The sequence below is a fragment of the Drosophila guanche genome, unplaced genomic scaffold (genome assembly GCF_900245975.1).
Source record: "Drosophila guanche unplaced genomic scaffold, DGUA_6, whole genome shotgun sequence".
NCBI classification, from domain to species: domain Eukaryota; kingdom Metazoa; phylum Arthropoda; class Insecta; order Diptera; family Drosophilidae; genus Drosophila; species Drosophila guanche.
The window spans coordinates 2,513,158-2,536,204 of record NW_022995755.1 but is presented as its reverse complement, the minus strand read 5'-3'; the positions used below and the strand labels follow the sequence as shown (position 1 = coordinate 2,536,204).

Here is a 23,047-nt window from a genome sequence, read left to right as displayed (position 1 = left end):
ATGCACATTCTGAGTTATGTTTGCGTTAAGCTGCCGAGGGCCTGTAAGAGGTCCCAGACACAGCTCCGCAGCTGCCTCTCAGTCTGGTAATGGCCTTCGGCTTCTTACCCGTTTTGTAAATTATGTAAATTGCTGAAAATGATAAAGTCAGTTGGGAAACTATTCTGACAACACGCTTCCTTTCCCATTTAGCATTTGCAGCAGTCATGTAGAAAATAATCCGACTAAAAATGGAATTGTTAAATAAAGTTGATGGAAAATAATGCTCAGCAGGGGGGCATGTCAAAATGAACTTTATGTGAAATAATCAACACGATTTAGATGCTGCGAGTGAAAATAGTAATCCAGAATCTTTAACGTTTGTAATTTTGTAAGACTTTAACTGGCATTGCCCTTAATGGGACTCAAATTCGAATGTTAAGCAAGCCTTTCCCAAAATAGTTTCTTTCGTTTCTTGAGCAAGAGGTTTTCGTGTTAAAGCTGCAACCTTTGGATTACGAAAAAATCATTTACACATAAATAATTGCCGCACTAAATGCCAAATGATTTAATTAATTCCAGTTCAAGTTTAGAAAATCGATTTTGTGCCACTGAACCGCAGCGAAGCACGTCACGAATGCCAAAGGACAACTAGAACCGGAAACCGAAACCACAAAAAACTAAGGTCTCTGGATGATGGAATAGTGTGTGTGTGCTTGTGTATGTGTGTGTGTGTGTGTGTGTGTGTGTGTGGAGCAGGACATGCGAGTGGCCACTTTTGTGGCTGGGGCATGCATCCATCAATGACTGACATGCACAAATAAATAATTAAACAACATAAACACGGGCTTCAGCATGACCGGACAAGAAAAAAAACACATCTCCAAGGAAATCTAGAGCGACAAATAAATCGAAGGCAATCCCACATACAAATTACAGGCATAAATATTTGAGAAGTGCAGGCCACAATCGTATTGAGCTGCGGCCAGGGCCGGCCCATTCCTGCTGGATGTTAATGATGATCACAGGAAGAGGCCCCTGTGGAAACCAGTGGAAACCCCTGACAGGTCAGGTCGGGGGAACAGCCTCCTCCTGTCCCACACACATGGCTCAGTCTCAGCCTGTGTGCCAGCGTGCTGTTGCAGCGGTTTTTGTGCGGCACACGGGTCGTATGATTTATTAAAAATAAATGCAAAAAAATGCCCACACCACAAGGCAGCAACAACAGCAGCAGCAGCAGCAGAAGTAGGTCAAAGTGCACACAAATGAGCAGGGAGAGGGGAAGGGCCAAGTCGTCGACAATTATTCTTATTGTTTTTAAGGGCAGGCTGGCTATTTTATTCATGAACTTGCACTTGCCGCCTAAAATCCAATGTAATTCACAGGATTTTCAAGCATTAACTAGATAATGGACACACACAGTGTGTATTTTTCTTAATTAGATTCTGAAATCCATTAGCTAGACAAAGGAAAAGTACATAGGGTCAAGGAAGAGCTCTGGCAAACATTAAACATTTTCGAGAAAACTGCATTAGAAATATAAATAATAAATTATAAATGCTGGATGAAAACTGTCTATAAAGCATAAAGGAATACTCTTAGAATTAGCAAATGAAATATTAAATTCTCAAGTGAACCATTCCCTTTCTATGAAACTTTTACGCATAAAGAAATTTCGCTGCAGTTTCAGTTGCAGCAACAAATATTTAACTTAAATGTTGATCTATTGCAAGTGCCAGCAATAAAGTATATGGATATTTGATGATGAGCAGAGCCATAAAGGAGCTTGAGAGGAAGATCAATACTGAGCAGAATATGTGCTAAAAAATGTGCAGCAGCTCTCAATGCAAACATAATGTAATTTTAAACAGTTTCGTTTTGCAATTATAACAATAAAAAGAATCTTTTAGTGCAGAAACTAAAATTGCAATTATGTTTAATGTGGCAAAAGAGCCAATGTTTTGTGTTCATTTATAATTAAATGCTCAAGTTTCGAGCTCCATTAAGTGCAGCAAATAGATGCAACGATGGAGCAGCATGCCAAGAAAGTTTTTAGCAAAAATAATAGTCGTACGCCATAAAGGGCTTTATGATGACAGACATTTTCTGCGCAGAATGGTTATGCATTAGCGCAAAAAGCCAACCAGCCAAGCAGTAATGGTTCTCATGCCAGGCAACAACGAGCAGAACAGAAGAGAGAGGCTGCAGCACCCTTCTTCTCCTGTCCAGGCCAGTGCCAGGACATGTTTGGCCCAGCAATCGATGAAAACATAACCAAATCGCATTAATTACGCTTCAGCAATTGTTGCGCCACAAAGCTTAAATGGCGATTAAGGGCAACTCGTTGGGTCTGGCCACTGAGCTTGACGGTGTGGCTTATGTAGCGACAGCAGGGTAAACTGTTGCTTTCAGTCTCAGCCTTAAACTCAGTTGCGCTCGATTTGTTTATCCCTTGTGCTTGCTCTGTCCACCACTGCCGGCCGGCGCTTAAACAATTTCCGGCATTGAGGCAATTTGCTGCTGCATGCAACGTTTAATTAAATGACGAGCAGTCAGTGTTCGGCTCGGCAGGACTTGCAGCAGCCTCAGCAACGTATTCGCATGTGCTGCTTGGCTATAGCTGACCACACAGCAGCACTGAGAGAAAGGGGAGCTAGATTGGATATTGGGTATGGAGAGCGCTAAGCGAATAGTTTTACTCATTACAACTTGTACACATTTTAGCTACATTCAACCCATAAAATAATCCAGATCCCCTTTTGCAATAAAGCCGTTGTTAGCCACAGACAATGGTTCGACCCTCTCAGTTACATTCTACATTGAATCGCTCTTGGTTTGATGCTAATTTTCGCCCCGTGCATTGGATCGAAGACAGCAGCAAGCAGCAAAGTGGGAGTGCAATCGCCATTGATTTGAGTCTATATTTGCTCATTTTAGCTGCCGGCCAATCTACATTAGCATAATTATGAGCTGGGAGGAGAAGGGGCAGCCACAAAGAAAATTACGTGTCCATAACTGTGTCCGTGTTCGTGTCCGTGGCTGTGTCTGTTCTCTATTGGAGCGAGGACTCCCGCCTGCAGATGCTCTGAAATAATTTGTATTAAGTGAATGAGGTCAATGTTATGCAAAATGTTCACAATACCCTGACAATGTGGCTGTGGCTATAGCTAAGGGTGTTGCTGATGCTACTTATTGCTGCTCCCGTTGGCTAACCAGACTACTGTCTTACTGCGGCTGTTGTGGCAACAGCAGCCCAACAGCGAGAGCGACAGCGTTATTGGACGTGTCTCAGTCGAACTGGGACTGGGACTGGGACTGAGGCTGGTGCTGAGGCCATCAAGCGAGTCATTAACGTGGGCAAATATTTGTGCATGCAAGTGTACGCGTGGGTGTGTGTCGATGTGTATGTGGATTCGGTGTGTGGGTATTTTGCTTTGTGAGCATTAGTGTGAAACTGCCGAAGCGTGGCCAGCTGCCATTTTGGGCTCATTTCACACAGAAGGTCAAAGGTGTCCCGCCCACCGTCTGCCATTTTATGTGCGAAAGTATGATCCAAAATTGAGAGCAAATATTGAGTGAAAGAAGCCACCAATGCACACAAGTCGCTGGCGCTTTCCACCACCTCTGAGACGATGGCAGATGGCACGTGTTGGGCCGTGGGTAGTGCCAAATATTATTTCTGATGAGGTTGGCACAAAATACGATTATTTAACTCAAAGATAAATGATAACTGTGCAGCAAATGCCATATGTAGCTGGGAGCTACTAAGATCGAAGGCAGCGTAAGTCGTACAATAATTAAGAGACAAATTGCAAGTAAATCTGACCAATGTAAATAACCACATCCCTGAATAATATCTAAAAAATTCGCAAATACATGAACACATTGTGGAAGGTATTCCAAAAAAAAATGTACAACAGACACTTCGAAAATTGCAAAGTTTAAATAATTGTTTGAACAGAAATATATTTCAAAATATCAATCTTAATGCCCTGATAAATGTATCTTAGATAGCATCATGAAGATGCTCCTCATTAATTAATTAATTTTGAACATTTTTGGTATTCTCCATCACCAAAAAATGATTCAACAAATCAACAAAAAAGAGCCTGCAATAAATCCTCAGAGACGTCGTCATGAATGTCTTGCAAAATTTCAATAAATTTGATGAAGAAATTCAATGAATATATTGTCAACAATTACCATAAGCGAAATACATTAATTTGGACATCAAGCGACATTTCGATGTTGCAATCAAAATGACAAGCAGCAGGTGTAAATTGGTTTTCCCCAAACACATATGTGACCAAGTTATTTGTTCATCTGCTTGTAGAGCTTTAGCCCTGACAAATTACTTCTTAGGCATTCACCTTGAAGTCGCATAAATCTAATCCCATTCTAGCTTCTTTTGTTCTACACATCAATCATCCGCTTCGATTCATCATCTGAGAATGTTTCAAGTTTTTAATAAAGAGAATTGTTTTGGGAACAGCTTGGAACATTTAGACTGGACTCCCCCTGGACTCATTAGTGGCACCTACAGGCACTTTGTGCTCTCTCCCAAGATACAATTTTAGATCTCAGCCACTACACATTGGAGTGCGGATGTGGATACAGGCATGCAGAAAGTTTTTATGCCCGCCAGGGTTGTCATTACCAAGGACTTGCCTGCCTGCCTGCCTCGATACAATGAGTTTCCTCTGTTTTTTTCTGTTGTTTGTCGGCTTTTTTATGGCCCCAAAACTTTTTCTGAAATTTCAATTTCTTGGTAATTGTGTGTGTATTTGTGTGTGCTTCATCGTCCTTGCTTCCGTCGTGCTCTCAATGCAAACTCATAAATCAAAATGTCTGGCCAAACAAAAGCCCCCAAAAAAATGCCCCAAAAACGAAGCTGATGGAGAATTTACTTCCTGTCGGGCGGCAGCATATGCATTGAGGGATCTCTTCCCCTACCACTTGCTCAATCACTTCCTCAATCAATTAATTTCATTGGGATCCCCAGTGTGGCCCCACCAACCAGTTGCATGCCTCGAGAGGCCAGTACGAGCGATTAAACAAGCACAAAGGCAGTCGCAAAGTGCATGCAAAACCCTTTTAACACACACACCGCCAGGGAGGCCTAGTGGAGGGGATGGGTGGTCGAGAAGGCGGATGGAAAATTCGTTGACTTGTTGCCTGGCTAAACAAATGTGCACACAATTTAGGAGATTACTTGCGGATGCGGGTGGCATCAATCTTTGAATGTCACCGAGCACGGGGCCGCCATTTGTGTGTGGGGACAGGACTGGCAGCATAAATCCATGTCAGCTTACAAATACACACGCCAAACCGTCGACGGATCTTTAAAGAGTCGTTTAGCCAGCAAATAAATTTGCCAGCATTGCAAATTTGATGAATGTTCGCGGCTCAAAAGGAAACACCCAGCACAGAAATCCAACGGAGGCTAAAGAGAAACAAAAGTGAAACAAACGGAATTAAATCAGAAATATAGAGATATATTTTACCTCTCTGGTGGAGGTTGTAGCTAGAGAGTTAATTATAAACTTTATGGACAACTTTTTCCATAGCCTTTGGGCAAAGTGTGCGATGCAGATAGTTTTTATTTGCTTGTTGAATGGGTGTGGAACAAATGGCGTATAACTAATGGAAGAATGCTGCCGGATGGGTTTAATATTCAGATATTTATATGTGGAAATTAGCAGGAATTGACCAAGAACATTTGTGCTTATGGTTTTTCTTGCTAAAACAAGAATTGGTTCATTGGTTCAAAGATTTGTCGAGTAGATTAAATGCTTTGTCATGGATACTCCTGTCCAAACAAAAGCGCTTCCAGCCCTAATCACAAAATTGGCATTAATTTTCCATTAAGAATTAGCATTTCCATAATCCGAATGTCCAAAAAATCAAATCCATATCTAATTAAATGGAGCCACCATGACAAAACAGCATGATGCTCGCACTCGTGTTTCCAAATGCGCAAAAACTAATTCCAGCTGAAAATTGATGGCCAAATAAATGCATTGGTTTGGCAAAACATTTACGAACTGATTTGCATATGAAAATGTTTGTGCTATTTGGTAACATTAAATAATAATTAGCAGTCGAAGAGCCGAACAGATGACTGTTTGATGGCCAACAAGCGAGGACCGCGAAATGGCAACCAAAGCAGTAGCGGCCCGGCCAGGCCAGCATTATGGTCAGAATGGGGGGAATCGAATCACATTATTTATGCTGAACTAACATAATCACATTTATAAGTAAGGGAGGAGCAACAGCAAGCAGAATGAGGTCGTGGTTCTTTGCTTCTCGGCACAATTATCCCAGCTGGAAATTGGGCCTAGCCGGGGAGAGTGATGCCGAGGACTTGGGCGAGTGGAGCTGGCATTGTCATCTGAAGCTTCATCTCGAGTGTGTGGAGTGGTGTGCAATAAAAATGGAAATTCATTTCGGTGCCGCCGCAGAATGCTCACTGAAGTGGCGCGGTAGCGGCTTGGGCCAGCCATGGACCACTAATGATTAAATCGATATCTCTATCTATATCTGCTCATCTGCTGGGTCTGCCGCACAGCTGCCTGCCTGCCTGTCTGCCTGCCATGCTTAAGGAGCTTCTGATAGATTCGTTCGACCCCCAATTGATTGGAGAACTTTCTCTGTCCCCTGCTTCAGTCTCTGTGCAACAGTCTTGTGCCACAATTCCATAACCGAAACTCAGGCTCATATCGTAAGGAAACCACGAAATATTTCCACATGCATTACACACGACGGCACACGTCCGCGTACAAAAATGTGAAATGCAAAAATTGTTCAAATTTTAATGCAGCCCCGCTGTGAAAAGCCTTGGGAAAATAGCACAGCACAGCACAGCACAGCAGAGCACAGCACGCTGCTGACATTGTGACAATTTGATTATTTCATGTCAAAGCGGGAAACATTTTTCTTTTATGAATATTATATCAAAACAAACAAAGCAAAAAAGACCAGCAGCAGCCACAACAAATGTAAACTGTTGGCTCGGCACAAAAAAATGTTTGCTTTGCGGCCAGAATCTCGTGGAATCTCGGCTTTTCATTTGCATTGCTGTCACACGCGGCGTATGCGCAATTTCTGCCTGCTTAATGCACGGAGGAGTCTCCAGCTACTGCTGCTGCTGCTGCTGCTGCTGCTGGCATAAATTTAAATACACTTCCCGAGCACTCCTTTTGATTTTGGGGAAGAGAGCTCTTCCGCTGGAAGACAGGGGAGGAAATTGGAGCAAATATATAAATATTCAAAATGCGGAAATTGCAAGAAAGCTAAAGCTTTGAAAATAACGCAAAATGTGAGTGAATTTCGGTGAAAGTCTGGTCATTAAATATTGAATGCTTAGCGTGTGAAGTTTGCTGAAGATTTAATTAGCTTTAGTCAAGAAATAAATCACTTTTCGCTTCACAGCTCCTTGAAAAATGTGGGATAGTAGCAATAATTCTACATTTAATTACTCGAATTTGGCAAACAAAAGTTTTCAAAAGTATATTTGGATAATTTTCCACCTTGTTGAACATTTATATTTCGATTTCATTGCACGTGTGTGCGGCTCTTGGTGAGAGTTTCAAAATAATAACAAGAGAAATTTTGCATTTTAATCTAATTTATTGCTAGTTTTATTCACACCAGAAACACGGCCGGCCGGCCGGCCGTAAACTTTTGCGGTAGTTTATTTTTCAACTTTTAGTTTTACTTTACTCTAGGCAGACCATAAAAGTTGGTCTGAGCTGAGGCCACGCACCGTACACCCACTCTGCACTCTCCGTTTGTGCTTGCAGTTTATGTTGCACGTATAATTAACACTAAAATAGATTTGCAAATTAAATTTTTCGAGCTTATGGTTGCCCATCAAATGGTTTTGCCCGGCGTCAGTCAGGCAGTCAGCTTCCCGAGCACGAAGTTGTCATTCTCAATTTTCGTGTTGAATGCGGTTAGTGGTGCCTTTGGGGATGCGGTTAAGGGTTTTAGTAGGTACTCCCGCATCCACTATCTACGGCTTCGTTTCGCAGCAGTGCAGGACGCTCTCGACTCTCTTTTGAGGGAGCCAGGTGGGAATCAATAAAGGCAGGTTCCTTTTTACCCCTAAAATTGCTGTGTGGCAAGAGCTGGGGGTTGATGTGGGGTAATGGTGGAGCAGAATGTGGGGGTTGCGCGGGAAAATTCATTCGTTTCATTTGTCTAGTGTGACTTAATTTATAAACTCCTTTCGCCTGGGCTCTGCGGCAGTAATTAGAGCTTAATTAATGTGAAAATCGATTACATTACGCTGCAAAGGAACTTTGCCCGCTCAGTGTCATTCGAGTGGGAAGTTTCACATACATATTTGGAGGCAACAAAAGTTGAGCCAGACCCAGCCCCAGGCCAGAGCCAGCCTATTTGGCTAGGGCGTGTCGAGACGAGGGCTGATTAATCATTAGTAAGTGCAAATTGTAATTAAAATAAATCAGCCAGAAGAGCACTAAATTCCAACACAAACGGCAAATGGCAAACGGAGCCTTTCAGCAGCCGTTCTTCAATTTTGATTTTTGGCCCCCAGCATTCTCTCTGGAATTTCAGCCTCCTATTATCTCTATTTCGAGTATCTGTACATCCATCTGTGTGTGTTTGCTTTGTTCGGTTTTGTGTTGTTCAAATATGTTGGACGGTTGCTAATTGGCAGGACATGCCAGACCCCACAGAATTTCAACTATTAATCAGCACAAGTATCCATGCAAACCAATAACTTTATTAAAGGTTCGTATCTGTATTTACTGAGCAAAACCCAGGAACGCACCTCACAATCCCAATTAGAGCTGCTGATTTCATAGAAGGCAAATGTAAATGGATAGAAATTCTACAATTTACAGGGAAAATACAGTTGGTTGAGGGAATATTTGGATGTACCATAGAGCACTATAAAACTATAGAAACATATTGGCAGCCCAAGTTTCGTATTAGCTTTTTCTGCAGACTTTTAAGACGGAGCCAAACTCAATTAAATTTGCCTGATAAAAATCACTTAACAATATTTTAGCACTTTTTTAATTCGCAGCAGTTGTGAATTGAAAAATAAACAACTCTCCGAATTTGGCATAATCAAATGGGAATGGTAATGCCAACATAAACCTAATGGAGCTTTAGCGTAGCTTTAGATACGGGATTAAAATTGAACTCTAATTAATTCCCGAATAATATCGTCAATTAATAATGTAATCCAGCAAAACTAAGATTATTATTAAACATCCCGCTAGTTGGTGGTCTTTTTAAGCTTCAACTGAAACACCCACAATGCATTTTCCGCTTATGTCTGAGTATTACTCAATCTCCATTTGAGAGTGTACTTTGAGTGTCGTTCTCTTTCAGTATTCTTATTTTGGTTCCTTTTGTGATATTATCCCAAAAAATTGTCATACAAAAGCCGGAAAGCTCTCTCGGGAAACTGAATTTGTTTTATGCGGAAGTTCAATGCCAATCAAAGCAAGCGATACACATGCAAATGAATTCCTTTATGGCTTTTCCGAATTTTTCCTTCACGCATGGAAGCTGTGAGAGTTTTGGTTGAGTTCTTTGCATTTGTTGCATGTGCAACATCTGCCACACACAAATTCGCAGAGAATGCGATCCGAGTTTATTCCTTAGGGCAAACCAAATTCAATTCAATATAAATAGTTTTGGATCTGAGCAAATGTTAATTGAATCATTTCATAATTAGAGTAGGACCACTGGGGATAGCTCTAGGATACTTCGGGGAAGCCTATGACGCAGGTTCTTGCTCTGCTGGGGCAAATGAAGATATCAAATCAGGTGAATAATTCATGCAGATACAAATTTAAAATGCTACAACTGCCGGGCTAATAAAAAGCCCCAGCTGATGACTTTCCCAAGTAACAAGAAATCCAACAAATCTCACCGACTTTGTATCTCAAGGATAACATATTTCAATGGGTTTCCTGGGACTGAGGGGGATGAACAATTTCACTTTCTTTGTAACTTTTGAGCACATTTAAATCGTAATAAATGGCACACGGCAGTGGGATTCTTTATCGCAGATTTCGATTAAAGTAAACCGAAACTTTTGGATAATGGGAAAAGCACACCGGATCCAAGCAAAAGCCTTCATCAGAGTGCCTCGAAAGAATATTTGTACTGCAGTTCTCCGAGAATAAATAATGCAAATGTCCGTAAACGAAAAGTAATACAAATAAAACAGGCAAGGCGAAAGGGAGGACGGGCCACAATGCAAACCATTTGCCGCAAGAGTGAGCCGGAAATAAAAACAGGAAATCAGAGCCATCTTCATGGACCGAAACTTTGGATACTCTTAACATTTTTTGGGGTACCCATCGATGGTGTACAATTCGTTGAATTATATTGGACTATAATCGGAAAGTAGCTGTTGCAAGGTTTGACTTATTTTTAAGCCGATTCAACTGCTGTAGAAAAATCGGAATACCCTTTGAAAGAGCACCCCACAGCCGTGGGGCATCCGCATCTGGAAAAGCATCTGCAACTCATCAAGCGATTTTAATCAGAAAAGGCGCATACAAAAAAGCCCACTGAGAAGGGTATAAATATGTATGGAGCAAATGCAAATAATGGGCTCCTACAGAAGCAGAAAAGAGGCAAGAAATGATTATGATTATGGTTTTGCTGTACGTCATAAATTCATGCACACAAAGCAACGGGCATGAATATTAAGTGCTTAAAAAAAACACAACTTTTCCAATGAAAATGTGCAGACAATTAAAACTTTTCACTTGCCTCACGGACTCGAGCAGCCGAGCAGCCGAGCAGCCCAACTGTGTGGCGTAAAAGGTGTGTTTGTGGCAGGTTGGGCCGACACCGACGCCGCAGCCAACTCCAACGCCAACGCCAACGCCGAAACTAACGCGCTAATTGTTTCCTAAGTGATGCCAAAGACAAAATTAACATATCAGCCATGCGTGCGTATTAAGCCAGGCAGCGAGGCGCAAGGACCCAGCCAAATAGGGCCACGGAGCAAACGGAAACGGAGTGGAGCGAAGTGGGGCGGAGCGGAGCGGAGCGATGTGCGAGCCACGCGAATAACGTAAATTGTGCGAATGGAAGTGCCGGCGCGTGGACGGACTAACGGTCGAAGCTGCGAGCTGCGAGCTGCGAGCTAGCGAAGCGGCCACGGCAAAGGACATCTGCGTTATGAGTCTCCTGCGAGCAGCCAGTGTCAGGAATGCGGAGCTCGCTTGCCAGTCAGCTCCATTCGGCTTTACTTCGGCTCACCCACACACACACACACACAGACGGACGACACACAGACGACACACACGGAGCGGGATACTCGGGGACTCGGGTGCTTGTGTGGTGTGCTGAGGCAACTGTTGCTCTTTTTTCAAGTTTATTGGCTCACAAGTGTCAAGGGAAGTATGTATTAATGGCAACGTGTTGCAAAAAGCAGCAACAGAAATGGGAACAGCAGCGGCAGTAGCAACAGCTAAAAAATCGTAGTGGCACAACTTTTGAATTCGTAGTAAAAGTAGTAAAAGTCTGCAAAAGAGTAGTAGAAATAGAGCTAATAAAGCAGCCTGAAAGCGTTGCCAGACCATTTGGCGGCCCTGTTGAGCTATGGGACTGTACTAGAACAACTATTAATGAATTGTTTTTGAGAATTTATGTGGAATTTCGTTCAAAAGTTTTGTTGAAAAGGAAAGTTACGTTTAAAAATGAAAAACTTTGCATGCAGTTCACGTTTTTTTGAAACTTTCTTTTAGTTTATGAATAAACATTTGTGGCTTCACTTGTTAAACTTCGTGCACTATCATTTTTGGTACTCTTAGGTTTTCCAACCTAAATTCTTAAAGTTAAAGTAGATTTTATATTGTCATTTTATGTAGCAGTAAGGAAAGAAAATAATGGCGCCTGTCGCTGGAGTTTTAAGTATGACATAGAACTGTAATAACCGTTGACAATTTCCACAGCGTACACCCTCCTTAGTACTTACTCCTAAATGGTAAATCGATAGAGCCCAACGGTGACTTCTAATCTAATGGGTGCTCTGTTGCAATTACCATTAAAATTATATGTTACGACAATGCTCAACAAGTCTGGCAGCGCTACAGGTGTACACTAACACACACAGATGCAGATGCATCTTTCTATTTGTTCTGATAACAAGCAGGGACCAAAGACCTCAACCACACAGCCACACACACACACAGAGAGAAAACAACAGAAGAACACATGAATGTATGCACGTGCTGGAGGCCACGACTGCGGTTTTCGCTCCACTACAGCTGTCTACTGTTCCGTCTGTCCGTCGGTCTGCCTGTCTGTCAGTCTGTCAGTCTGTCTGGCTGACCCACTGTGATTGGCCGGGCAACGGCGGGTCGGAGGTTGGTGGCAGAGTGTCAGGGTGGTTCGGTTGGAGTGGCCATAAAATGCGAACAGATGAATTAAAGCAGGGCCCAGATAGGTGCAGATGTTTTTTCGCACAAAGCATGCAAATGGTAAGAGCCGACGGGGGTGGGAGGCCCTGTGCTTGTGGCCAGTACTAGTGTGGAAGCTGACAGAAAAGTATAGCACACTCCCGGGGGCACTGTATGTCTGCGTCGCTTAGCGTCTGTGTAAATGTGTGGTGGTATGCGTGTGTGGCATGGTGTCTGTCTATGTGTGTGTGTGTGTGTGTGTGTGTGAGAGACTGTTCAGGGCGCTTTGCAACTCAATAAGTTGTAATTTTCTTGGTTTTTTATGCGCCCAGACAACGACGGAGACACCGACGAGAACGACACCGACAACGGTCATGGATTGGAATGTTGTACGCGCGAATGCGCAGCGGAAATTGAAGATGAAAGCCAAACAGATAGCAGACACAAAACACCTTAAGGGATACGATGAACAGATGACAACACTGCCTCTAACCTTACCTACTACTGCACTGGGTTATGTGGCTGCTCGATAGCTCGGAAAATCGAAAAATTGTGCAAGACATGCATAATTGAAATTCAATGCTGTCATATCCCCACATTGCACCAATTGAAATCTGGAAGCTTCAACTTAAATTCTGCCTTCCTTCTGCTCTCCTTCACTTACTTGATTACCCGAACAATTAGTAGGGCTGTACAGGCTGTGCCTTAATGACTTGTACCTTAATGGTTTCGCGTTTACAGCATCCATAAAATATGCACTTTGCACATCCAGTGGATCTCGTTTATTTGCATTTCGAGCGGAGACACTTGTTATGGCCGCACGTGGCTCTGGTTTACTGTTACCAAAAAAACTACTAACTACACGAACGCACGGTGCACGGGCATAAATCAAAGGGTACGGGTACTCTTTTTCTTACGTTAGCTATTCAACACTTTGGTGTGGAGTGCGCGCGTTCTCCGCTCTGCGTTTCGGCCACGTTGTGAACGGGCCAACAACAATCCAGGCACTAAGAACGACATCCATTCTCAGCGTATCCTGGGGTGCTGCTTCTGCTGCTTCTGCTGCTGCTGCTGCTCTCTGCTTTGCTATGCTCGGCTCTGCTCCATTGACTCATATTCCCCAGTCTGGCCCTAACAAATTTCAGGTGAAGCAGCAACAACTTTGTCCGGGGACCCGTGAAGGGTGAGCGAGGCATTTTAACTGTTGCTCCGCCACAAGGCAACACAGAGAGAGCGCAAGCGAGAGAGACAAAGCTCAGGAGAGAGAGCACACGAATGTGGAGAGGCGAGCGTCCAAGGGCCGGAGCCAGTGTTGCCGTGCTGCAGCCACTCTCAAAAACTGTTGCGCCTGCTGCTGCTGCTGTTGCTGCTGCTTCAGCTCTGCCTGGCACAGCTTTACGCACAAAGCTCGCTTGGCATAGTTTTAGCTGCTAAAAGCTTTTACGCTACTGCTGCCTCCCACGCGTGGGCGTTTGTTTATATTTTCCTGCTGGCGGAGCATGTGTTTTGGCTCACACATACACACACACACAGTGGCATTCGGCCTACATTAAATTCCTGGCATGGCGGGCACTTGAAGCTTCAAGTTTTTTGTTTGGACCGCCTGAAAAATGACGTTGCTTGACCTCAGTGTCGGCGTGTTTATGGGTGTGTGTGTGTGCTGCTGCAGGGGGTGAGGGTGAGTGAGTGTCTTTTGTTATTCTAGGCCACAACGAATGAGTTAATTTCATGTTGGATCCCAAATTGAAGCTCATTTCTCATGTCCCTTTGTTGCCATGGCGCGAACGAAAAGTAAGCGTGTAATACACATTACGCCCGCAAGGACCCTTTAAGAACGGGCTTTAAAGCGTGATTTGTTATTCCTGGAGTATTCGCCTTCAGTTTAGCAACATAATTCCTAGGCTGCCTCATTCAGCATCGGCCTAAGCCCAAAACACAAACAAATTTTTCATATTTTTGGCAGCCATGTAAACAGAAAGCAACTGAAACAGACACAAAACGAAACGAAAATGAAAATGAAAACGAATAATAACAAGAGCAAAAAACAATTAATTAGACGGATCCCATCCCGGCCGAAACTGAACTGAAATTCCATTAAAGCAAAATATGAAGGACCTACCCGAACAAGGAAGGACATTAAATTGCCAGGATTCTTCATTTTCAAACATTTTGGCAGGCGCTTTTCCATCATTCACTTTGGTAGCGGGATTCATCACAGTTGTCTGTCTTCTTCGCTGTAAAGAGGCGGATGCCATGGCTAAATGGCAAACAAATTAAATTGTAATTAATCATTAGCTCGAATCAGCCCCACTCAGCCCACTCCCCCACTTCCCTCTCCAGTCGACACGTGCTGAACGACCTATGACAACGTTCCATGACAGTAAAATGTCCGCCAATTAATTACAAAACGCATGAGAGGCCAGATAAGAGCGGCAGCCATTAGACAAAAACGGAATAGCATACAAAAAGCGACAGAAGAGGGTATGGGGAAAAGCCTTGGGGTTGGGATGGGATGGGAGAGGAGAGGAGAGGAGACACATGAGCAATTAACACCCTGGAAGTGACTTTGCCATCTGTGCCGCTGTGCGAATTAATTGATTATTTTTCGCTTTATGTTTACACCTCTGCTAAAAGGAAAGTGTAAATGGCAATGGCAATACGAATTACAATTATGTTTGGGCACATTTGTTAACAATTATGCGTTGGCGTTGATTTAGAGTTGGAAACGCTGCTAAAGTATTGCTGTAGAATTTTACTTAAGCAATTTTCAGTGCCAAAAGAGCTTGAAATTATACAAAAGATTAAAGGAATATTAAGAATTGAACCGATTAATAAATCTTAATGAACGTTTGATATTAACATTCACAATTCGAAAAAAAGATACGAGAAGATCGCTGGTAACTCTCTCTCCCAGTGGGGCTTATCAGTTTTCAGTTTCTGCATCTTTGTGGCAAAATGGAAGTCGATTCAATTGAAGTAAACATAAACAAATCAAATTTGCACACCAAGAGCATTGATACACTCTTTCTACCACTCCCCTCTGACCCTCTCCGTCATCGGTTGTAGTTGTGCCTTCTCTCTAAAGACATCTGACCTAAATACACTAAATATTTTATTACCATTCATTACCTTCTCTCAATTCGAGCCCTAATTGAATTGTTTAATTTGATTTTCGTCGTTTGCTCGCTCCTTAGCTGCAGCCTACGGAGTTTGCCAGGCTTGTCCGAAATTATATCAATTACGGATAGTTGTTTGCTCAATTTACGACAAATATTGTAAGGAATCAAAATGTACTCTTGCCTTTGTCTGGCAAATTGGGTCAAGATTTGCATGCAAATTAATACAAAAGTTCAAGCTCAAGCTGTTGGGCGATGTGGCCACATGTGGATACCACATGTGCAGCTCACCAGGCAGCAGGTTCATTTATGATTAACATGGCCAACACAAACAGGGCTCGGGAATGGAAATTGGCTTACTTTAATATGTTGTAAGCAACTCACACCACAACCACCAAACAAACAAACAAAACAAGAAGTGATAAATCGTGTGACCGAAGACTGAAATACCCTCGAAACCCGTTGAATTTGCAAAATTCTTGTAAGTTTGAACTCTGATACCATGGGTACCCTTTGGAAGCGTAACAAAAACAGCAATTTGTGGGAGAAAAATACAAACGGGACATTCTGCTGGCATTAGCTGGTGTACGGTACTTCAGGTATGGGCGGTATGAATGTGAGGTTAGGTTAACTGTAACCGTTATGCGTCGACACCGACCGAAGGGACTCCAAACTGCCCGCAATTCCCCAGTTGACGACACTGCCGGCGGATGCCGGCGGCATTTGAATGGAACGGATGCCAGGAAAGTGTGCTGGATGTGTGTGCCCGCGGGCGGGTTGGGAGGATGGGAATGGTGTGCAAAGCATGTTCGTGCGTTTTGTTACTTGTTATACTTATTCTGGCGCCATTATTTTCTTTCATTTACTCGATTTTCGTGCTTTTCATCCTTTATTGTTGTTTGCTCGAGTGCCGTTATCATTTGTTGGTTTATTTTGTGCCATATGTGGCCGGGGAGGAGCGGAGCACACGAGCGCCTCCACTCTCCCATTCAGCCAGCAGCGGTTTATGCGCTCTGCTCCACTGAGGTCTCCCAATGCCCGTTGAACCCTAACCTAACCTCATTTAGTCCCACTCTACACTCGAGACAAAAGTGTGAATCGGAATTGTTAAGAATAATAAGAACTATGAAAACAAACAGTTATTTCTCTCTGTGTGCCCGAAAGAGTGCTAATCCAGTACTTTTTCCCATGGGTGTTCCTTGCGTGTGCTCGCCTGTGTGGATGTATGGGTGTCTGGCAGGGGGCACTTACCAGAATGTGCGCCGCCCACCACAACAACAACAGCGGAACACTTACCTTGCGTACTCCTAAGTGAGTTCATTGTCTGACCTTTATTCCGGGCATTGTTTGTTGTTTCAAGAGGCGTTTGATTAACTTTTGCACACCTAACAGACTCTTTAGCGCTGGCAAAACATTTTTGCGTGTTCTGCAAATTCACTCGCGTTCAATTTTTGTAACGGAACAATGCTCGCATCGTGGCACTGCCAGATCAGCTGATTCGAGTGGACAACCCTATGGCACAGTGCTGCCAGACCCATGCGCGTCAGCTGTGTTTTGTTTTGAGTTACCGGCATCGGACGCACGTTTTTCCCATTTTCGCTCACATAAACAAAACTATTTTTAAAACCACAATTTACACAAACAATACGACGGGGCAGCAACACCACACCCAACGGATCGGTAGTAAAATGCTTTGTTCTTGTCAGCATCCGCCACAGAAGCTCCCAGGTGCCGAATGCGTGCTGACAATGATCGGCTCGTCGTCCAATTAATTGAATGCACAGAACTGTGTACGCTGCAAAGATTTATTGGCCGCTGTCTGCCAAGAGTCGGAAAAGGGTCAGGCCACGTACACGTATTTAAACAAGAGGCGCTACAACCCCGCCACTGATTGACTGATTGACTTGTTGGCAGCGGAGTGTCAGGCAGCCAGTAAGTATTAGAGTTCCCAGAGTGTCCAGACTCTTTCCATTAGAGTGGCAAAACAAATTTAATTTAGATACTCGACAGCAAAACAGAAAGAGAAGCAAGCGGCGCATGGCCGCAATTAGTGCGGATGGGAACAACAATGGACTGATGCGAACAGTTGTTGTCGATGTCTGCCAAAAAGCCAAATGCAGCCGCAGAAGGAACAACAGCAGCATGCAACAGCAGCGGCAACGGCAGCCCAGCAGCAACAAAATATTTGCTAAAATTGAGCAATTTGCTAGTGCCGCCGCGTTACGTATACGTGATATTAAAAATAAAGTACCAGCGATTGCCCAGACCATACCGCCGCAGCAGCTAAATAGGCACAACAGCGGCCACAAGTTGCAGCAGGATGAACAAACGCACCATCATCATAGTGGGGATTGTGGCCAGCCTGCTGGGCCTGGTGCTGGGTGCCAACTTCTACTTCATGTACTACCTGAACATCGAGGAGGGTCACCTGGCCAGCGTACGAGCTCTGGAGAATATGATACGGCACAAGATGCGTCACCTGCATCCGGCCTACCTCAATCGCAATCCGCGCTTCTTTATGTTCCGCAACAAACTCCTCAAGAACTACAAAATGGCCCCCTATGAGAATGCCAGCGTGCTCTGGGACATTGCCAATTGGGTGAGTCACTGCTGCAGCCGCTAGTTTCCACATTCGAACATCCATCCACATCCTTTGCAGTGGCCGCAGGAGAATGAGATCTATCCGTTGTACGACTCGTCGATGGGCAGCCTGCTGGAGACGCTGCGCAAGGAGCCCATCACGCGGGTGAACAATCTGGCACGCGGCACTCAACTGAAGCTCCTGATGCGCCTGTCGCAGCAGCAGAAAGTCATCTTCAAGCCGCAGTGGTATCCCCGCGACGAGATCATCGAGGGTCAAGTCTACAGCGGCAAAGATCGGCACACGGCCGAGGTGTACGCCTTCTATTTGGGCGCCGTGCTCGATCTGCGCTGGACACCGATTGTGGTGGGTCGCGTGGTCAATCTGAAGACTGAAATCTATGCACAGGGTGACCAGGAGCTGCAGAGCACCATCAGCATCGAGGCGGATGAGGATGGCAAGGACAAGTATTGCCTGTACGGCAAGTGCCACTACTGCAACGAGGAGGAGACCGTCTGCGGCGATGACAGGCACAATATCGAGGGTGTGCTCATCTACATAGTGCCCGGCACACTGGCAAAACGTCGCTCCCCCTGGCAGCGCACCTACAAGGACGACAGGCGAGCGCCCTGGGAGGATGATATGACATATTGCAAGTAGGGTTTTGATATACTTTCCGCTCAAAGTATCCTCTAAAAGTCAAAGAGTTTTTCTGCCTAGATCGCTGAAGAACAAAATGGAAACAATTCGCCTGCTGGACCTCATCGATGTGGCGATCTTTGATTATCTCATACAGAACGGTGATCGGCATCACTACGAGACGCGTGAGGATCGTGTGGTGCTCATTGACAATGGCAAGGCCTTCGGCAATCCCAACAAGGATCATCTGGACATTCTAGCACCGCTCTATCAATGTTGCCTGTAAGTGAAGACTCTTAATATTGAATTTAAACTAACTTTTATTTGCCTCTTAGTCTGCGCAAATCCACGTGGGATCGCCTGCAAGTATTCTCCGGCGGCGTGCTAACCGAATTAGTCGATCGTTTGTCCAAGCAGGATGCGCTGTATCCGCTCATTACGGACAAGCATAAACGCGGCGTAGAACGCCGCTTGCTTGTGGTCTATGCCGTGGTGGAATACTGCATGGACCTGGAGGGTGACAAAATGTTCAAAACGCTCTAACAGCAGCTGGATAGCCTAAGACTAAGACTAGACCAAAATGTGCCACACAGCAACCAGCCACACGCAAGAGTGGATGCGCGCTTCAGCTCGGGAAGCAGTGTGCCTGGCAGTCGCACATAACAGGCTTCGGCTTGGGTGCACTAATGACATATCAACGTTCAATTAAAAGTAGAACAAAATAGCTAGAATAATAGATAGAACTTTTAAACCCGACCTTAGCATATCGTACATAATCAGTAGCTCTAGTTTAATGCATAATTATGGTTGCTATATTTAATAGGAAATATTTTAGTAAATTTGCAAAATGGGACACAAAATAAACTCCTGTCTAATTGAATATTTATAAACTTGCAGAACCAACTGCACATAGTTTTTACATCTATTTTAAATGTTTTTAAGCGCAGTTCTATTTCTTGCCTTCCTTCCTTACATTGCTAAATGTAAATAGCTTGTTGAACTGCTTGTTATTCCGATTGTTGGGACGATTCTAAAAGCAGGAAAAATAGTAATTAAATAGGCAAGGAAAAGCACGAAAGATGGCACTTACCCTGCCGCGTATTGTGTGCTTAATCTCAGTGCCACGTGCACGTTGTGCGCCGCCCTTGAACTGCCTAAAGTCCACGTTCTTGTAGTCAAAGTTATTGCCCTGTGGCTTGGGCTGCTGCTGCACTGGCTGACTGGAACTCTGTGGATGATTGCCGCGTGCCTTGCCACCCCTGAAGCGCTGGAAGTGTTGACGCTTCTGCTGACGCTTGCTTGGGGCTTCGCCTGCCAACGCTGCGGGTTGTTTCTCAATGGGAACTTCGACGACAGCATCGTCGTCGTCGTCACTGATGCAGGCGATTGTCTCGTTCTTTACTACAGCTGGAACTGCTTCCGGCTTGGGTTTGCTGTTGGCTTCCCTCAAACGCTTGCTGCTGCTGGGATGCTGGTCAGGATCGGGCTTGTGTTTGCGCTTCAGTTGTTCCTTGAGCGGCAGGCTGTAGACGGGATCCTCCGGATCCTCGACCTTACCTGCGGATGACTCCAATTTGATGTCCTCTGGCGTGGGTGCCGCTGGGCATAGGCGTCGCTTGGCCAGCTCAGTGCGGTCGCGTGCCTGCTGGTCGGCCTTTAGCTGCTGCATGAGCGGCAGTATAGCCAGGTAGCGCTTGTAGGGCATGCGCAGCACCTGACTTTCCTTGCGCAAGTGCACCAGACGCATCTCCTCCTCTGGGGTGTGCGCCGAGGGCTTGGCAAACAGTGCCATGGCAGGCACTGCCAGGGGAACGTGCTCTTTGAGTTGCTCCTCCACCGCTGGCAACTGCAACCTGCCCGACGCGTTGCGCTTCAGCAGCGTGGGCAGATCATCGCGCGTCTCCTCCAAGTGTGTAAAGTCGTGCGGGCAGTAGAGTTTGCTGCTGTAATCCTTACTGCTGGGTGGCAGACCCTGCGGCTGGCTGCGTGCCTCCAGAATGGGCTGAAAGAGCAAAAGCAAAATATACAATATTCATCGTTGCCCTGGCGTTAGCTTAAGCCTTAAATGAGATGAGCTGAGAGTTTGCGTTATCTTTTGTTTTCAACATTAAGTACAATTAATTGCGATTGAATACAGTGGCGTGGAGCGGGCGGTTACGGCGATTAGATGAATGGGCGCATCCGCCTTGGGGTAACTCACTTTAACCAGCGGCTGTTCCCGTGCCTTCAGCACGATCTGATGGAGCGTGTGCAGCTGCTGGCGCACCAGCGGCGGTATGGGATTGCAGCAGGCGAGTATGCCCTGCATCTCCCTGGGCAGGCTCTCGGCTATCTGCAGCATCATGTGATTGGGCAGCACGTAGCCGTAGCTCTCGTCCTCTTGCCGCGCCGTCGCATCGCGCCACTCGAAAATGCCGCGCAGCGCGTGCAGCTGTCGATTGTCGAAGGAGCGCTTCGTTTTTCGCACCAGATCGAGGTGTGACTCCGGACCGATGTGCGGCTTGCTGTAGCGCTTCTTGCACACCTCCGTGCTCAGCTGGAAGACGCTGCGCAGCGCCTGCGGTTGGCCCTGCTCGCTCTGCAGCAGATCGTTGGTCATGCGCTCGTACACGTATATCAGATAGTGCGTGTCCTGGCGGGCGTAGTCGATGAGCTGCTGGGGCAGCGGCCGCATGCGCCAGTCCGCCAGTTGCAGGCTCTTATCCACGTCCAGGTCCACGTAGTGCTTCAGCAGAAACGCCAGCGATAGTCGGGCCATGTTGAGCGCCTTGGCCGCCCGATGGGTGTCGAACATGTTGACGATGTACAGCGACAGGTCGCGCTGCAGCCACTCAATGTCCTGATCTGCGCCATGCAGAATCTTCAGCTTCTTGGGATCCGTCAGCACCAGATTCAGGACGTGCATCTCCTCGCGCAACGCCAGACTGTCAAAGATGTAGTCCTTGGTGCGCGTGGACATCTGCACCAGGCAGGTGATGCCCATGAATGTGCGATACGAGTGATGCTCCACATCGATGGCTATGTGTGGCGCCTGACGCAACTCTTCCAGTGCTTGGTTCAGCTTCTCCACACTGTCGACGAGCATCAGCTCGGTGCTCGCTGGCGGCGCAGGCAGCACAGGCGTCTGTCTCTGCAGCTGCCCCGCCGACGGCTCGAACTTCATCAGCTCAAACTCGTACGGATGCAGATAAGCGTGCACATTGCCCGCCTCATCATACTCGGGCAGCATTGCCAGGGGCTTCAGCGAGTTTGGTTTCTCCTTGAGGCGTGGCGTAAACGGATTTTGGTCACTGTTGTCCACCGGCTCCTTGAAATTCATCTGCGGCCGTATTATGTTCTTGGCCGTGAACAGGCGTGCGGAGAGCATGTTACGTTGCGGCGTTGGTGGCCAGCGGTTCCAGCTTCCCGCCTTGGGTGTCTCCGTCTTGGCCGCTTTCGTCGGGGAGGAGCTCAGTACGTCCACCTGGGTCTCCAGCACCATGTGCGGATTCCGCCGCTGACCTGCCTTGATGTCCAGATTCGTTGTAATGCGCTCGAAGAGTATGTCGTTGCACTCCTGCACCAGCTCGAACTGCTCCTCCATCTGGCATCTGTTTCGAAGGAGAAAAACTGTAAGAGGAGGAAGTCCCGTTTGCAGTTTGCTTACTTTTTAATGTCGCCCTTGACTTCTTCGACCTGCACCACGTTTCCAATGAGACCCACCAGCCGCTGGGACAGATCGTCTATGACACGCGAATACCCTGGATAGCTGAGATACAGCGAGCGGGCGGTGCCCTGTGGAAAGGCATTGCAAGCACGTGTGGCGGCCACCACATTTTTGAAGGCTTGCTAAAAAGACACCAAATAAACACCCGTTATAATGTGGACACAGGAGGCCGTGCTCTATCGTACCGTTGTGAAATCCGTTATATCGCCAATGGTGCTGTTGCCGGATGCTGGTGTCATTTCTTTTTGTGACGGCTGCTCCGTCTTGTCCTCCTCTGGCTGTTCCTCCTGCTTTCTTTTCGACGATCGTTGCATGTTGCCGCTATTGTTGTGAATGTTCTGTTCTGTGGTACAAAAAATGTGCGTTTTTCTTCTTCTTATTTCATCCAAAAGAAACAAAAACATGTATAATTTAGAGTTTGTCAACACTAACGGCGGCAAAATTTAAGGAAAAGCATTAAGCACTACTCGCACAGCACAATAGACCAGCACGAGGTCGAGAGTGAATTCGGTTCAGTTTTGAAATTTATAGTGAACAATTTGGACTAATAATATGTTAGTGAACGTATAAAACATTCGACTAAAATGTGCCTGCCTTCTGTTGTTTCAGCCCTGGCACTCGTGCA

The 23,047-nt window shown here is 45.5% G+C and overlaps 2 protein-coding genes across 5 annotated transcripts; one reads left to right on the top strand and one right to left on the bottom strand.

Moving 5' to 3' along the window:
- Positions 1-4,241: 4,241 nt before the first annotated feature.
- Positions 4,242-19,551, top strand: LOC117589910 (glycosaminoglycan xylosylkinase homolog). Of its 3 annotated transcripts, none has more exons than XM_034282185.1 (5): positions 4,242-4,252; positions 17,524-18,095; positions 18,156-18,733; positions 18,798-18,998; positions 19,052-19,551. In XM_034282185.1, the coding sequence occupies exons 2-5, from the start codon at positions 17,817-17,819 to the stop codon at positions 19,257-19,259; spliced, it is 1,266 nt and encodes a 421-aa protein (XP_034138076.1). In that variant the 5' UTR covers positions 4,242-4,252; positions 17,524-17,816; the 3' UTR covers positions 19,260-19,551. The 3 variants fall into 3 exon arrangements, with proteins under 3 accessions (XP_034138076.1, XP_034138075.1, XP_034138074.1); XM_034282184.1 differs by lacking the exon at positions 4,242-4,252 and adding an exon at positions 17,059-17,428 and having other exon boundaries at positions 17,507-18,095; XM_034282183.1 differs by lacking the exon at positions 4,242-4,252 and adding an exon at positions 17,059-17,428 and having other exon boundaries at positions 17,496-18,095.
- LOC117589907 (exosome component 10) lies at positions 9,008-22,985 on the bottom strand. 2 transcript variants are annotated; one of them, XM_034282180.1, is made up of 6 exons: positions 22,608-22,985; positions 22,363-22,544; positions 20,917-22,306; positions 19,807-20,718; positions 19,637-19,746; positions 9,008-9,018 (listed from the first exon to the last, which is right to left on the bottom strand). In XM_034282180.1, exons 1-5 carry the CDS (start codon positions 22,824-22,826, stop codon positions 19,666-19,668), a joined length of 2,784 nt encoding a protein of 927 aa, XP_034138071.1. In that variant the 5' UTR covers positions 22,827-22,985; the 3' UTR covers positions 9,008-9,018; positions 19,637-19,665. The 2 variants fall into 2 exon arrangements, with proteins under 2 accessions (XP_034138071.1, XP_034138070.1); XM_034282179.1 differs by lacking the exon at positions 9,008-9,018 and having other exon boundaries at positions 19,513-19,746.
- Between the last annotated feature and the right edge of the window lie 62 nt (positions 22,986-23,047).

Excerpts from the sequence above, each read along its gene's own strand:
- LOC117589910 (XM_034282185.1), top strand. The coding sequence starts at position 17,817 with ATGAACAAACGCACCATCATCATAGTGGGGATTGTGGCCAGCCTGCTG. Across the intron at positions 18,096-18,155 it reads TCTGGGACATTGCCAATTGG|TGGCCGCAGGAGAATGAGAT; the intron begins GTGAGTCACTGC and ends CATCCTTTGCAG. Across the intron at positions 18,734-18,797 it reads GATGATATGACATATTGCAA|ATCGCTGAAGAACAAAATGG; the intron begins GTAGGGTTTTGA and ends TTTTCTGCCTAG.
- LOC117589907 (XM_034282180.1), bottom strand. The coding sequence starts at position 22,826 with ATGTTTTTGTTTCTTTTGGATGAAATAAGAAGAAGAAAAACGCACATT. Across the intron at positions 22,307-22,362 it reads GTCAAGGGCGACATTAAAAA|ATGCCAGATGGAGGAGCAGT; the intron begins GTAAGCAAACTG and ends CCTTCGAAACAG. Across the intron at positions 19,747-19,806 it reads AGCACACAATACGCGGCAGG|AATCGTCCCAACAATCGGAA; the intron begins GTAAGTGCCATC and ends TCCTGCTTTTAG.